The 17,362-nt window shown below is 40.1% G+C and overlaps 1 protein-coding gene across 3 annotated transcripts in view; it reads right to left on the bottom strand.

Moving 5' to 3' along the window:
• Positions 1-17,362, bottom strand: part of MYPN (myopalladin) — a 99,439-nt gene that overhangs the window by 46,150 nt on the left and 35,927 nt on the right. For all 3 annotated transcript variants that reach the window (XM_043926263.1, XM_043926262.1, XM_043926261.1), the window contains 4 exons: positions 11,258-11,433; positions 8,212-8,263; positions 4,361-4,475; positions 3,069-3,140 (listed from right to left, as the gene is read on the bottom strand). In XM_043926263.1, the coding sequence (XP_043782198.1) occupies positions 3,069-3,140; positions 4,361-4,475; positions 8,212-8,219 (195 nt within the window). In that variant the 5' untranslated portion in view covers positions 8,220-8,263; positions 11,258-11,433. The remainder of the gene's footprint in view (positions 1-3,068; positions 3,141-4,360; positions 4,476-8,211; positions 8,264-11,257; positions 11,434-17,362) is intronic.

Here is a 17,362-nt window from a genome sequence, read left to right as displayed (position 1 = left end):
AGCATTGCTAATCAGCTATGAAAAGTGAAAGTGAAAGTCGCTCAGTCGTGTCCAACTCTTTGCCACCCCGTGGACTATACAGTCCATGGAATTCTCCAGGTCAGAATACTGGAGTGGGTAGCCTTTCCCTTCTCCAGGGGATCTTCCCAATCCAGGGATCGAACCCAGGTCTTCCACATTGCAGGCGAATTCTTTACCAACTGAGCCACAAGAGAAGCCCATACTATATTCAGCTATACTCCAATATAAAATAAAACAGTTAAAAAAGAAAAGTTATCCTCTAGAAGTAGAGCAGTGAACTAGCATATGGGACCCCACTCTTCTTTCAAATTCTACCACTGTTTTGCTGGGCAATCTTCCTTTTCATTTTAATCTTCTCTAAAGAGAAGATAATACCAGTACTTCCCCATCACCAAAGGAGGTAGAAGGGGTTAAATAAAACTTTGTCCTCAGATCGCTTGCCTTTCCCTTCTTCAGGGGATCTTCCCAACCCAGAGATTGAACCCAGGTCTCCTGAATTGCAGGCAGATGCTCTACTGGTTGAGCCAACAGGGAAGCCCCTTTAAAAAAGTGGCTTCTTGCCATTATTGGCAGAGAAATGCTTTGTTGGGCAGTATAGAAAGTGAATCATAGGGATTGGAATGCCAGAAGTCCCTAAAGAAATAAATAGAACCAGGAAAAACCCAAGCAAACGTATGCCAGTGATCAGTTATCACAGCTTACGCCACGTGGTTACCATCATCAGTGGCTCTGATTCAGAAGTTTTCTAATGACACTGGCAGTGACGATGACCTCAATTCTGCCCTCACTCATGGAAACTAACGCAAGCACACTGTTGCTGATGAGTCCCTCTGGAATCTGAGCCACAGGCTATGCTGAGCCCTACATCTGAACAACCCCGACCCCATTTATGGACACAAAAGCACACTTTCCGAGGGCTGAGAAAGCCTCACCAAAGTTTGAGTCTCTTCTTAGAGATTGCTTTCCCACCATGGAGCTAACATTTTTGGAGATTTGTCTGATAAACAGCATACACTGATGACTAATTCACTTCCTCATTTTTATTTATCAAAGGCATATATATCATCTGCAAATTGGAGCATCTAATTAAAGGGAGGTAATCAGTCACCACACAAAAACAGCTAACTTGTGACTAACCAGTCCATGAAAATTAAACATAAAGAATAGTTTTTAAAGTCTTATTAGGCTTTTGGGAATAGTAAAGATAGTTTTGGACCTGTTATAACCATTGTGGACTCCTATCTAGATATTAGAGATAGGCTTCAAGGTGCTTGGGAGAGACAGAAAAGTAAACCTTTTTATTATTGTGCTAAACGTTGTATCAGAGATATGTACCAGGTGATATCGATGCAGAGAAGACAGCACCCCCAAAGGATCTGAAAGTGTGGAGGGAGGTAAGGACACCTCTCTGCTGTCTGGTTGGAAAGATGGTGGTGAGGAGAAGAGTGGGAGGAGACTTCAGTTTGGGACGGACTAAATTATTCTGTGATTTTGTTGCCTTTGAAGAATCAGCACTACCTGACAAAGGTGGTCTTGTGACAAATGGGCATGACAACGTGTTCAGATTTCTCAGCATTTAAAGCCCTGTTTTAAGGCTAGGTGACTTAGCAATGAACTAAGATAAATAGAGGTAGCTCTGTTAGCTATATCACACATGCACACACGTCCACTTAAAACTCGTCATTAAAGTCTGGTAGTCACCAAATCAGAACATATTGCTTTCCTACTGCTAGTCTTTGAAAATTGCAAAACTTAAATTCTGAAAGCAGGTTACAGGAAACATCTGAAAAATCGAGATGCATCTTGTTTCACATAAGAATATTTGCCCACCTGATACGGTCATGGATAAACATGTCTCACTCAGACTCTGCTTAACTTTGGAAAACCATCTTGGATGAGCTAATATGGTAGAACTTGCCTTAAAATTGATGTTTTTGTGGAAGTTGTGAATTTAGCTCCTCCTTTAGGATCAGTACATATTGGAAAAGGCACCCTTTTTTTTTTTTCTTGGACATTTTTCTCTAAACCATGATTTCTCAACCCCAGGATTAACTGGCATTTTGGGTTGGATAATTCTTTGTTGCAGAAGGCTGTCATCTTGTGCATTACAGAATGTTTAGCAGTATCTCTGGATGCCAACTCCTGTTGTGAAAATCAAAAAGTGTCTCCAGGCATTGTCAAATTCCTTCGAGGAGCAAAATTAACTCTGATCGAGTACCATTGCTCTAAAACATACTTCTGAGAGGATAAGATCTCTTTGGGTTTAAGTTTGGTATTCATATAAAGAACAAATTATAAATCCAGGCATAAACTCCATTCATGTAGTCTTCATGATACCAAAACAAATTCAGTGTGACTCAGTTTTTCACCTTTGAATTTATTGTCCTGGGCAACATATAAACCAAGTATGTTATATAAGAGAAAGAACAACAGACAGAATTGAAAGAACTTATTTTCAGTCCTGATTCTACCCAGTTCTGTGACATTGGATACATTGTTTAATCTCTCTGCCTACCCTTGTTTTTTTTTTTTTTTTTTCATTTGTAAAGAATGCCTGAGTAAAATTTCCAATTCTAAAGACAAAGATTATGAGACTCAGAATTTGATGCCGCCACAACAGTTGACATATGGATTAGAAAAAGAAAGCTCTTTGTCCTTGAGTGACAAAGCCTACATTAAGCCTTCTGAGAGCATGTAACTGCATCTCCTTAAGCACCAAAGATATCCAGAGAAAACTGTGGAGTCCTTAGAAACATTATCACCTGACCCCTAGGCGTGGCCACTGTGTTTAAAGCAAGAGGATGGCCATAGAGATCAGTCTGGCGAATGGGGATGGGGGTGACCTTTCCCTTATTACACAAACTGTTATCAGACATCTGCGACTTCAGGAGGCCTGGTAACAGCTACCACAAAAACCCAAACCCTGTAGTGTATTTATAAGAGAACAAAATCCTGAGATAAAATCAGTGAATCTTGGATCCTGCAACTTTGTTTGGATATTGTGGTGTGTTTAAAGCCTTGGCTGAAAGAAGTAACATTTTGATTACCTTTGTAAACACAGGAGCTGCAATGATAGGTTTTCCATCCAATCCTTGCAGATAGTTTGTAGGGCTCTGACACTGTTAGAAGGGAACCAACAATAGATTCATCGTCACTAGAATTATCAGGTAGGTAGGTAGATAGATGATAGATACGTATAACAAGCTAAAGAGTTTGGTGTATGAAATTATTCTAAAACCAAAGACTGACATTTTCTATGTCTATGATTCACAGACATCAAATTTTATGCTGAACTGATTGTATTACTATTTTTTCCTACATCACAATGGCTGTACATATGTGCCTCCCATCACCACCCCCTTACATACAGAGCTAAGTAATGAACCTTAACCCTTTGTAGAGGTTCCATAGACTCTTGAGGTTTCACAAATCACAGTGAAAACTACTGGATTAGAACTAAAATGTGACCCCTCTGCATTCCTAAATGGGTCAGATAAGTATGCTGAAGAAAATTTTAAAAAAATTTTTTAAGGTTTTAAATCTTTATATACATCAATATTTATATTTAAATATACAACACATTACAAGTATGTTTATATTAATATGATTTCATATTTTAAAGTATATGCATTGCTGTTCAGTCACTAAGTTGTATCTGACTCTCTGTGACTCCATGGACTGCAGCACACCAGGCTTCCCTGTCCTTCACTATCTCCTGGAGTTTGCAAAGATATGCATATAGATATGCAAAGAAAATGTCTGAAACTATCTGATAGAAAGTATTAACAGGAGGTACCTCTGAAGAGTGGGGGCAGAGAAGTAGAACGTTGATTAAGTTTTTACTTAGTATACTTTTTGTATTTTTTAATGTTTTTACAATAAGCATGTACTACCATCATCATCATCATCAACCTGAAGGATGAGAGACTAAGATTTTCTGAAAGTTATTTTAATGGTTACTCTATGTAGAATTTTTTTTTTTTAATAGCTCCATGAACCGAGTTTCATGAGAGCCCTGGGCCAGTGGGAGAGCTGGCAGCTCATTGTTTATGTAATCCATGCCCTTCATAAAGCTGGGACAGCAGAGACTAATTTGTAGAGTTTCTTTTCCTATGAAACTTGCCTATGAAGCTACAGAATATGTTCCCAAAGCCAGGGGAACTACTGATATCATACACCAGCAGTACGAGGTGATTATCATGACTATAGAAGTGTGTTGCCCAAGGTCATTATGAAGTTGCACCAGAGGGGAACATGATCGTGCCATACAAGAGGATCATGGTCACAGTGCCTGCTTGTCACAGTTCATGGCACTTGTGTTTCACTTAGACTCTTGTACCTGCTGGATGGTTGATACCCTGGGCTGGGCCACCACACGCTGGGTTTGGGATACTGCTGAAGGAATGGCTTCAGAAGTAGTGGGAGGCGACGACACCTCATTTGGCTTCTGGATTCTGAGAAATGATTAAAATACAGATTATAAAACAGGCCTATCATTCTTGTGAAATTCTTTCAGCAAAGCTTTCAGCACTGCTTACAAAACTTTTTGTTCAACAATATCGCACAAATGTTTATTGAGGGCTTCATTGCTGTACACTTTGTTAGGCAATGTAAACAGGAAGATGATAAGACGCCAGTTCTGTCCTTGAGTTCACTGCCATTCACAGAGCTGGGGACTCAATCATACTCATAGCTGAGATTCAAGACAAGTGCTATAACAGTGCATGTGCAAAAAATTTTTTGAGGTTTGTTTTGTTGTTGCCCTCTGTGTTTTTCTTCCCCATCCCATTCCAAGGAGGAGGCCAGGCTTTGTAAATTTTTGCTTCTGGGATTTTGATGTGGCAAACGGCAGAAATAGTCCAAGACAATGAGCTCTTTATGTTTACACAAATTAAATTAAAGAGATTGTTTGAAGGGCAGGGGAGCCAGAAAGTATTCTTGAGAAGTCTGCAGAGGGGAGATTATTTCAGTTTTGTTGTGGGAAAGAGAGAGGTCTGGGTATCTAGCCAGAGAACCTAACAAGAGAGAGAACCTGAGTCCAGACAGAATGGCAATCCTTTGATTTAAGGCTCCCAGTCTTGCTAACCATATCAGTCCCTAGCATGTCAGGAAGAAACAAAGTGCTGGACTTGAAGGGGCCTTGAGATCTGGGACATGGGCCTCTCACCATAACCTGTGGGGGTAGATGACTGATGTCAGGATAGGCTCCTCTTTCGTTTGTATGTTACCTCTCTTTGCCTTAGCTTCCACGTGTATAAAATGAGGAAATAATAATTCTTACCTCATAGGGTTTTTTGAGGGTAAAATACGGTAATTCACGTAAGAGGCTTAGTGTGTGTGTTAGTTGCTCAGGCGTGTCCAACCCTTTGCGACCCCATGGGTGGTACAGCCTGCCAGGCTACTCTGTCTATGGGATTTCCCAGGGAAGAACACTGGAGTCGGTTGCTGTTCCCTTCTCCATGGTATCTTCCCGACCCAGGGGTTGAACTTGGGTCTCCTGCATTGCAGGCAGATTCTTTACCGTCTGAGTCACCAGAGAAGATGCTTAGAGCAATGTTTAATACCACACTGTATATCTATATCTATGTCTGTGCCTATATCTGTCTCTATCTCAGGAACCTTTGCTCAACTTTGGAGGCAAAAGTAAAAGTGAAAGTGCAAGTCTCTCAGTCGTGTCCGATTCTTTGTGACCCTGTAGGCTATACAGTCCATGGAATTCTCCAGGCCAGAATATTGGAGTGGGTAGCCTTTCCCTTCTCCAGGGGATCTTCCCAACCCAGGGATCGAATCCAGGTCTCCCACATTACAGGTGGATTCTTTACCAGCTGAGCCACAAGGGAAGCCTTGGAGGCAAAAGGGACACCCAGTAATGACTGAATATTTTCCCAGAGCCAGGTAGAGTGGGGTCTCAGAAGCAGAATCATTTGATGATGTAGAGGCTATTGGTATTCCTGAAGCATCCATTTTCTTCTTCTACAATAACAGAATCCCTGATTTCTTTCCATGGCTACTCCAAAAAAAGATTGCATTTCCCAACCCTCCTTGACGCTAACTGTGGCCACATGACTACTTTCTGGTCATGGGATATGAAGGATAGTGCTGTATGTAATTTAAGAGAGATGACCTTAAAAAGGGGGTTGGGTATGTCCTTTATTCCTTTCAGTCTTAGACTGAGAAGATGAGGCTGCATCTTGGAAAGAGGCAGAAAGCTGGAAGCAGACTGGAGTCCAGTGCAAGGTGGAGCTGTTTTACCAGCCAAGTTCATATTTTTTATGTAAAGGAGAAAAATATGTGTCTTCTTTAAGTTACTGTTATTTGGGGTCTGTATTTATACCCAACTGGAGCTAAATCCTAACTACCACAAGTAGATTTAAAGAAAATGAACAAATGAGATATTTCTTATTTGAGTTTGTATGTCAAATTCATACCCATTAGGCTTGCAGGCCATGTTTATGAGAGCCTTGAGGAAGGAGTGATATGCAGTGGAGAAGGAGCTTATTATGTGACTTGACTGGGTTTTATAGGATAAATAAGAGTTTTCCAGGCAGAAGTAATAGGGCATTCTTACCAAAGTGAACAGGATGAAATGGCAGCTGTGTAGACAGCCTGAGGTGGGAGAATGGTTGAGGAGGGGCAGGAAAGCCTGACTGATACGCTAGAGAACAAAGTTTTGTATGCCCATGTTGAGATTTTTTTTTAAATGTTTTTGTTTGTTTTGTTTGATTTTTATTTTCCAATAGACAATAATTTTTTTTAAGTCAAGAAAATGATAAGATCAAAAATGATCTTTTAACTGGTTGTAGTCTGGAAACTATAAAAGAGAGAAAAAGATTGGAGCACCTGTAAGGAGGTGATTGGCATAAACGGACAGGAATGAAGAAAGAACTGAACTGAAGCCATGAGAATGACAAGGAAGAAGGTTAAAGGGAGAAATCATTTACTCTGGTTATAAGTTTTCATATGTGAACAAAAGCTAAAAGCAGTTTGCCATTCCAAAGTAGACATGTGTGTGTTAGTCTCTTAGTTGTGTCCGACTCTGTGACCCCGTGGACTGTAGCCCACCAGGCTCCTCTGTCCATGGAATTCTCCATGCAAGAATACTGGAGTGGATAGACATTTCCTTCTCCAGAGGATCTTCCTGACCCAGGGACTGAACCTGGATATCCTACGTTGCGGGCAGATTCTTTAGCATCTGAGTCACCAAGGAAGCCTAAAATAGGCATACTCCCCCCTCACCAAAAGTTGAAGAATAAGTCATGATTTCTGCCCGTAAGGAGCTTGCCCTCTGTGGAAGAGGATAGAATATGCAGATTCAGTTAACAACTCCTTACTCTTTCAGACATTGCTTGTATTTCAGAAAATCTCAAAAGATGGCTGTTGTGTCTGTTTCTAGTTCCTATGCTTTCTGTCCACAATTTCCTCTGCCTGAAACACCCTTTCCTCCCTTGTTTGGGAAATCTCCACCTACTGTTCTTTTAAGACCCAGCTTAGGGTCACTAGCTCTGTGACACCTCTCCTGATCTCCTTCCCTCCCCAAACAATAAGGGATCTTTTGTGCCAAATCCTTAAACCCTGAACATGGTTCTGTTATAATCTATTATACTTTATTACTCTCACTGTCTATATACGTGGTGTAAATCTTTTGCTATATTTGCTATATGTTTATTTCTCTCTACTAGACTGTGAGCTTCTTGAAGGCAGGGAGCATCTGATTTTTCTTAGCACCCAGTGCATCTAGTGAAGCACTAGATACAGTGCTACTCTATAGGTATAGAGTAGGTGCTTAGCCAACGGTTGTGGAAAGTGATGTAACTTTGTTCAGTACCCAATACTTTAGCAAAAAGGTTATGACTTGCCCAGATAACTTATACGTATATTTTTGGTTCACCAGATTGTGTGTTATTTTGAGTACTATTCTTTAGTCAGAAAACATGAATGTTTTTGAGTTATTTGTTTTTACTCTTTAGATATAAGTATGATGATGTTTTTATAAGTGATATTTCATTTTTAAAATATTGGGAACACTAATCTTTTAAGCAACAACAAGCAAAGAAATAGCTTTTTACCCAAAGTCACGCAATTTTTTTTTCTGATGTCATACTCTGGAGCCCCACTCTTCAAGTTCTCCTAAACAATTAGTAGCTTTCTCAGGACCTGAGGATGCTAAATAAGATAGAAAATTGGAATTACCGATTCATTTCGTCCTTGTTAGGGTCCCCTTCTGAGTCTGAAGAAGAAACCCCTGGAAAAATAAAAACAAGTCATGTAATTGTAAAGATAATTTCTTAAACTGGCTTCTAGGCATTTGAAGATTTATAGAAGTTTAGACCTAGAAATAAGCTCAGTGATTCCTTGAACTAACACCCATTTTACAGATAAGAAACTATACCCTAAGTAGTTGAAGTGCTTGCTCAGGTCACATGCCTAGTTAGTGACAGAATTCAAATTAACTGCTCCAGGGATTTCCCTGGCAGTCTAGTGGTTATGACGCTGTGATTCCACTGCAATGGGCACCAGTTCGATCCCTAGTCAGGGAACTAAGATCCCACATGCCATGAGGCATGGCCAAAAAATAAAAGAAAAAAAAATTAACTGGCCCAAATTCTGTGGGTTCTTTTATATAAAACACCTGCTGACACCTTTAGACTAACAGAGCAGTGTTTGCAGACATTCTGTATTGTCCATCAATCCTCTTGCTTTTGGCCTACACAGATTAAATAAAAGAAGGGATTACATTAGATTCCAAACATTGTAGGTGTAGGTGGATGCCCTTCCGTCCAGTACTAATATTAACAAGTCACTCTTCATCTTGGGAGGTGGGAGTGTTTGAAGCTCTGCTGCCAAAAATTTTTAAAAATCAGCAATCCAGTCTCAGTACTGTTAGCAGAGCTTTGATCCCTGATTTGCTGTTTAAGATAGTGAATTCCAGGAAGATATCACAAAACTAAATCCGGAGCTATTTATGTACTCCAAAAATTTGAGGATGAAAAAATATAACATCTCTTTATGTATTATTCATTGTTAGTATCATTACTCATATATCTATTCAATAAAAGTTTATTAAGTAACCACTATGTACCTGGTACTACTACATAAGGTATTAGAGATATAAAGAAGATTGAGACAGTTCTAACCTTTATACCATAAGAATACAATATTTAAGTGCTAAAATCAAGGCATGCATAAGGTATTATAGATGATAAAAGTACTGAAGAATGGCTCCCAGGAAAAATGCAGAAGATGAGAGGAAACAGGATCAAAAACTTAGGTCGATATATAAGGTACATAAATTGATTCCTCCTTAAAATTAGTCATATAAGTTTGGTACTGATATAAACTCCTTTCCAAGGCTCCGAGATGGTCTTCCCGCTTCTATACTTGACTCCTTTTGGTATATTTTCAGCTGGGAGCCAGAGTGACCCTGTTAAAAACTAAGTCAGATCATGTTACAACTCTGCCTGGAATCCTTCAGAGACTCCTATCTCAGAGGAAAAGCCAGGTCCTCGCAGTGACCCATGAGGACCTACCTGATCTTCTCACTGCCTCCTCCCACCTCCACCCCATGTTGAACTTCTGACCTGTTCATCTCTGCACCTAAGACATGCACACGCCCTCTTCTGAGCCACTACGCTTGTTGATTTCATTCCCTAGAGTCTTCTTCCTTTGAATTTCCCCGTGACTCACTCCCTCACTTCCTTCAGGTCTTCATTTATATGTCGTACGGTAAGTTAGGTCTTGTACAGCAATCTGTACACACACACATGCAAACACACATGCACGTGTGCACTCACATACTTCCTGTCCCTTCCACTTTCTGTCATAGTGCTCATATATACTGTAAGATAACAGAAAACATAAATTTTTCTCTCTACCCCTCATTCCTGGCACAGAGCTCCTAAAACCCTTATAATCCCCTAAGTGATGAGCACTTAAGAGCATCTCTTGCTCTAATATTTGTCTTTAACCCTGCCTCTGACGCAGGGCTTCTAAAACTCTAATAAATTCCTAAGTGATGAGAGCACTGGGAGCATCTTTTGTTCTAATGAGGTGACTTTGGGTGGCTTCTGGATGGGGGCTGGTCACCCAGAAGACCAAGCCATGATTGTATGTGTGTGCTAAGCTGTGTTATGTCCACCTCTCTGTGATCCTGTGGGCTGTAGCCCACCAGGTTCCTCTGTCCATGGGATTCTCCAGGCAAGAACACTGGAGTGGGTTGCCATGCCCGCTTCCAGGGCATCTTTCCAACCCAGGGATTGAATCCATGTCTCTCTTATCTTCTGCACTGGCAGACGGGCTCTTTTCCACTGGCACCACCTGGGAAGCCCTAAGGTGATTAGAAGCTTGGAATTTTCAGTCCTACCACCTCGTACTCCAGAGAAGGGAGGAGGGCAGGAAATGGAGTTAAGAGTCGATCATGCCTGTGTGAGAACACCTCCATAAAATCCCAGCAGTGTGAGGTTTGGAGAACTTCTAGGTTGATGAACACTGGGAGGACTACACATGGCAGCTTCACGGTGACAGGGCCCCCGTGCTCAGGACCCCCCCACACCTCTCCTTGTGTATCACTTCATCTGGCTGTTCATGTGCATCCTTCATCACACCCCATAGTAAACTGGCAAACATAAATAAGTGTTTCCCTGAGTTCTGTGAGCAACTCTAACAATTAATTGATCCTGAAAAGGGGGGTTGTGAGAACATCCGATTTGTAGCCAAGTCAGACAGATGTTGTGGGTCACCTGGGCACCTACTACTTGCATTGGCATCTGAAGTGGGGTAGGAGCAGTCTTGTGGGATCTAACTTGTTAGATCTGACCCTATCTCCAGGTAGAGGGGTCAGAACTGAGTTAAATTGTAGGAAAACAAATTGGTGCCATGAAAAATTGTTTGTTGGCATGAGAACCATCTCCCTTATCTCACACACACACACACACACACACACACACACACCTGAATTGGTGATTAGAACTATTTCGTGTATCTCACATAAATATATATTTTGTTTATCTCATTTATTGTCTCTCCCATGACTGTGTTATTGCCAACTGTCCAGGAACCTGGGGATTTTTGTCTATTTGTCTCACTGCTATTTTCCTCACTGAAGAGTGTGTGGTAGAGCAAGCCCTCAAAAAATATTTATTATGAAAAAAAATATATTTATTATGTATTTATTTAACTTATTTATTATAACTATATATCTTATTAGTAAGTATCGTGCTCCAAGAGTATTTTGCTTTACCTTCTATGTAAATCTCAGCAGAAGTTGAATCTGTCCCATAGATGTTAGAAGCAAAGCAGGAATAACGTCCAGTGTCCTCTTCAAAGGCTTCAGCAATGGTCAATGAATGCAGATTTCCTGCCTGGATGATGTGAATGTCTGGGGAATTTTCAAGCTCCTTGCCTTCACAGTACCACCTGCAAGGAAGAATATTGGCATGATTGAAATGTGAGAAGTAATAACATAAATGGCTCCAGATGTTCCCAAAGAAGAAAATTGTGGCAAACTTAGAGTCAAAACATTAAATGATCCATTATTATGGTATAATTTGGTTGTAACAATGAGAAGAGCCAGCAGGATTCAAGTCACAGTGACACTATATTCAGGAAATTAGAAAGCAGTTCCTATTAAGAATGATACAACTGAAAGAAGATGAAGAATTATACAACTGAAAGAAGATGAAGAGATTTCAAATACTGCCAACCACAGAGAGCAGGGTCTTTGATGTGGAACTTGACCTACAGATTCTATAGTATGCATTCAGTAAGTGCTACTTTAGCTTATTTGGAAGGAATCTAAGGGATATTAAAGGTTTGTGAAGTTAGAGTTGAACATTCATTCCCTACTACAAAATTGCATCATACCTAGCTAAATGAAAGTTATTTTGTTTGGTTACTTGAATCATCAGATAAGGGGGATGGCTCGCATTTTCCTAGGAGTGACCCAACTCTGGCAAATAACCTAAGTTAAATATATTTCTATATGTTATGGTATTTTATTTTGATGTATGTACTTGATGTTAGAAATTTTTATTATGAAAGTTTTTCACCAGAAGTTTACATTAAGTAATGCATAAAATAATGTTTAAAATATGAAGGTACGTAATAAGAGGAAAGGACATTAAAAATCACATGGAACTAGGGGTTTCACTGGTGGCTCAGTGATAATGAATCCGCCAGCCAATACAGGAGACAGAGGTTCCATCCCTGGTCCAGGAAGATCCCACATGCCACGGGTTGACTAAAGTCTGGGTGCCACAACTACTGAGCCTGTGTTCTAGAACCCAGGAGCCCCAGCTATTTTGAGCCCATGAGCCATAACTGCTGAAGTCTGAATGCTCTAGAGCCGGTGCTCCGCAGCAAGAGAAGCCACCAAAATGAGTAGCCTCCGCTCGCCACAACTAGAGAAAAGCCTGCATAGCAATGAAGATCCAGCACAGTCAAATAATTAATAAACTACATGGAAATATCATTGTTCATGATATTGATTGGCAAAAGCCTGAAAGTTTAACCACTTGCCATACACTGATAGTAGGAATGCAAAATGGTACAACCCCTGTGAAAATACGGCAGTGTCTACCAAAATTACAGATTACATTTATCCTTTGACTCAACAGTCCCACTTGTGGAATCTTTCATACAGTTACACTTATTGTTTAGTCACAAAGTCGTGTCCAACTCTTTTGTGACCCCATGAGCTGTAGCCTGTCAGGCTCCTCTGTCCATGGGATTTCCCAGGCAAGAATACTGAAGTGGGTTTCCATTTCCTTCTCCAGGGCCTCCTCCTGACCCAGGGATTGAACCTGTGTCTTCTGTATTGGCAGGCGGATTCTTCACCACTGAGCCACCAAGAAAGCTTACAGATACACTTGCATACATACAAAATGACAAATGTGTAGGTTACTGATTTAAATAGCATAAGGTTGGAAACGACCCAAGTGTCTATCACTAGGGGACTGATGAAATAAACTCTGGAACAGTCTCGTAATAGAGCACTATGCAGCTCTAGAAAGAGAATGGGAAAGATCAGTATGTACTCATATGGAAAGAACCTGAAGATATATAGTTAAGAATTTAACAGTAAGGTATGAAATAGCACATGGAGAGGGTTAGCTTTTGTATAAGAATTGTGGGTTGCTATGCATTGAATTTGGAGAAGGAAATGGCAACCTATTCCAGTATTCTTGCCTGGAGAATCCCATGGAGGGAGGAGCCTGGTAGGCTACAGTCCATGGGGGTCACAAAGAGTCAGACACAACTGAGCGACTTCACTCACTCACTTCACTCATGCATTGAATTATCCCCCCACCGAAGGATATGTTGAAGTCCTAACCCCCCCCCGCCCCAGTACTTGGGAATATGGCCTTACTTGGAAATAAGGTCTTTGCAGATAAAAATCAAGTTATGATGAAGTTATTAGCATGGCCCTAATCCAATATGTGGGGTCACAAAGAGTCGGACACGACTGAGCGACTGAACTGAACTGAATCCAATAGGAATGGAATTCTTCAAGAGGAGAACAACTTCAAGTGAGGACAATGACATGCAGGGAGAATGACATGATAGCACAGGTAGAAACTGGAGTGATGCAGCTGCAAGTCAAGGAATGCCAAGGAACACCACCACCAGAAGCTGGAAGAGACAAGGAAGGAGTCCACTTGGAATCTCAGATGGAGCATGACTCTGCTGACACTTTGATTCCAGACTCGTAGCCTCTAGAGATGTGAGACAGTACATTTCTGCTGTGAAAGCCATCCAGTTTGTGGTGCTCTGTTACAGTAGCACAGGGATGCCAACCCAGGGGGCAAAAAATAAGATAGAGCCATGTTGTTTGCATATACATAAAGAAAACTGAACGAATAAAGTGAAAATCAAAGTGGCTTCCTATTGGGGTGAGGGGAAACAAGATGAATGAAGACAAACGTGAGATGTCTCAGTGTACCCCTTTTATAATTATTTTCATATTTAAGTAATAATTATTAATCAGCATCATCATAAGAAGTAATTGGGGAGGAGGCATTACCATTATTCAATGGCAAGAATGAAGGAGTCCTGGCAGTTGCTAACCTTTCTTGTAATTTCAGATCTAACCATTCAGTGCTTGAAACTTTCCCTCTCACCATTTGTAAAGTAAGATTCTAAAGCACGTTTAAGAAAACTCACCTATTCCAAGACTTCCCAAGAGATAAGCTTTCCTCTGATGTTCCATAAATACATCATATTTACTCTACATTCAAGCCTCTGTTCATGTTTTTCTCTTTCTGAGATTCTCTTCCTCACCTTTCAGTTACTGCAAATATAACTCATCCATTAGTTTGGCTCAGATATCACCTCCTATGCAAAGCACCTTTTACCATCAATTCTCAGTGATTGTTACCCTACCTTTTTTTTGTTGTTGTTACTTTACTTTTTTAAAAAACCTATATTATGTCATGCAAGTCTTGATTATACACTGTCTCTGATTATTCTCAATTTGGGAGAATTTGTCTCACCAGTTTCACTAAATTTTAAGTTCCTTTGTACTTAAGAGGTGGTACCTGACAAGCATGTACAGTTTTCTATACATTCTCTCCTTTGGCCATTGTCTCATCCCTTAGTTTCAATTAACACTTCTACTTGGGGTAACATTCAAACCTTCTTTTTAACTTTGACTTTGGATCTCCTTTCCCATCATTCTCCCTTCACTATGTTGCAACCACACTGGTCGTTTTCCTATTCTCTGAACACGTTAAGCTACTCTCCATATTATGATTTTTGTACTTCCTAAAATCCTTATCCCCCAGTCTTTATAAAAACAGGCCCTTCTCATCAGTCAGGCCTCAGTTCAAACGTCGCCTCCTCTTCCTAATGTAGCTTCTTTATCCTCAGATGCCATCACATTATTCTCCTACGTTATCCTCACAGCACTTGTTATTATCTGAACTCATCTTACATGCTTGCTTATTTTGTTATTGTTTGCTTCTCCTGCTATGCTGTAAAGTCCATTAGAGGATCTTATCAGTCTTACGAATATAATCCCACACCTATGACAACATCTTGGTACACAGTAGTAGGTATGCAGAAAATAGATGTTGGATTTGTTGAAAGAACAAATGATTGAAATAACTGATCAGTAATATTTTGTGAGTACTTTGTTATTTGCTTTCATCAAATCCTATGCCAGTGTTTGCTCTGTGGGGCAGCAGAGGTGCATGCAGCTGCCGAAATGGGTCCCTAAGTCTCCCAGAGCATCAACCTCAGCAAGACCCCATGGAACTTGTAGGAGCACACCCTCAGAGTATGTGTTGTACAACTACTCTATTTGTAGTTGTAAATACAAATAGAGAGCATCCAGACAAACATTTCCATTGGAAATGACCCTAACATGAGAATAAAGGAGATTTTTAAAGGGATTAAAAAAGAAGCACAAGGACCAAAAGAATGGGGCGGGAGACAACAGCAGACCTGAGGCCTCAATCACTTTTGAAAGGTGGAAAGCAGAATGAGAAGCCAGGAGAGTTGGAAAATCTGAATACCAGGTGCTTACTTGGGGATGTCATTGAAAAGAAGGCAATTTGTGCAGTAGAACCTCAGAAAGTTACAGGAGTTGGAGATGCAAATTTGGTGGAAACACTAAGAATAGGGGAGGAGATACAGAGCTTAAAATAGGGTCACTGATTTCAGATTTAAAAAATGAGTATTTATATTCCCACAGCAAGCCACATCCTTTCTTCTGAGCAGTTAAGAGATGCCCTAGGATGAAGGCTGAGTTGTTGGCTGCATGAGCACCTGCTCCATATTAGAGCAAGAGGAAAAGGGACTTCAGGAGGAGTTTCTCCAGGCAAAAAACAAGTGGGCTTGGTGGCTTAACTGCATGGAACAGAGTATTTATTAATAGGATATGTTTTACAAAGGTATTGGAGAACTGAGACAAATTGTGACAAGACCATAGAGTCAAGCATGTAAAAACAACACAGTCATCAACTCCAGGTGAAAAAAGTTGTACAGGCAAGGGAACAGTCACCTTTCCCTACTGGATTTGGCAGAAAATAACACTTACATAGTAACAAGAAGTTACACATTAAAATTTTTGAAAACAACAGTGTGATAGGAGGCAATGAAGGAAGGAACAACGGAAGTTCTGGTTTGGTGAAGGGGTGCTAAACCACCATCTTCTGGAACAGGAAGTCAAGACGAAATAGCATTAGCATACCAAGCAATTGTGGTTTATAAGCATATTATAGCGGTTCTTTTCACTTTCTATGAAGACAAAACTATTTTCATATAATACTAAGATATTATTTGCCTTTTCACTGTGTTAATATTTATACGGATGGTGCAAAAGCCACAACGGGTAAAACTGTTGGGGCTTTAGCAGCATAAAGCTGATGAGTGGTCACTGTGTTTTCCATTGTCACACTTGCAGTTACAAAAAAAAAATCCAGGTTCACTTAAAAATGTCATTGATGAAGCAGTAAAAGTCATCTCAACCTTGAGTCCACATCTTTTTAGCATTCTGAGTGGTGAAATGGGAGGTAGCACAAAGCATTTCTACTGAATATGGAAGAGCACTTGTGTGGTTTTTAAAGTTGAACTAGGCACCTAATGCATGAAACAATATCTTGAAAGAATTGCTGACAAATTATGGTTATTCAGATTTGGGTATTTGGCAGACATTTTCTCAAGAAATGAAGGAGGTAAGCCTGTTCTTTCAAGCAAAAATAACTGATAACATTTGTTGCCAAGGAACAAACTGGAACTTTTAAGGAAAAATTAGAGTTTTGGAAAGCTTGTATCTCCCATAGTGAGTTTAGTTCAGTTCAGTTGCTCAGTCCTGTCCGACTCTTTGCGACCCCATGAACCACAGCACACAGGGCTTCCCAATACTCAAAGAGATTTTTGGTGAAATCAGTGATGATATTAACAAATATGATTAAAAAATATTCTATAATAAAATGTGTCAAAATTTGGAAGACTTTGTTTTCCAAATGACCAATGCGTGATGTTATCCATTCGAAGTTCAAGACAGACAAAGGGTTTTATTATAGCAGGGTACAAAAGTTCATTGGTATGGTTTCAGATTTCATACTGCAACTAACCTTTTAGAAACTACTCCTAGTTGAATTCTCATGTAGAATTCAACTATTCTCAAGTTAGAGAATAACTATTCAGCTATTCTCAAGTTAGAATAGCCACATTATCTGATAAGTCTATTAAAATATCCCTCCTGTTTCTAACTACATACCTGTACAATGCCATATTTTAAAAATTAACTTCAACCCAAACATATCACAACAGACCAAATGCAGAAGCACATATGAGAATCCAACTGTTCTCTATTAAGCCTGACTTTAAAAGAGATTTGTAA

This window comes from Cervus elaphus, chromosome 15, assembly GCF_910594005.1.
Source record: "Cervus elaphus chromosome 15, mCerEla1.1, whole genome shotgun sequence".
NCBI classification, from domain to species: domain Eukaryota; kingdom Metazoa; phylum Chordata; class Mammalia; order Artiodactyla; family Cervidae; genus Cervus; species Cervus elaphus.
This window is presented reverse-complemented; position numbering and strand designations above follow the sequence as displayed.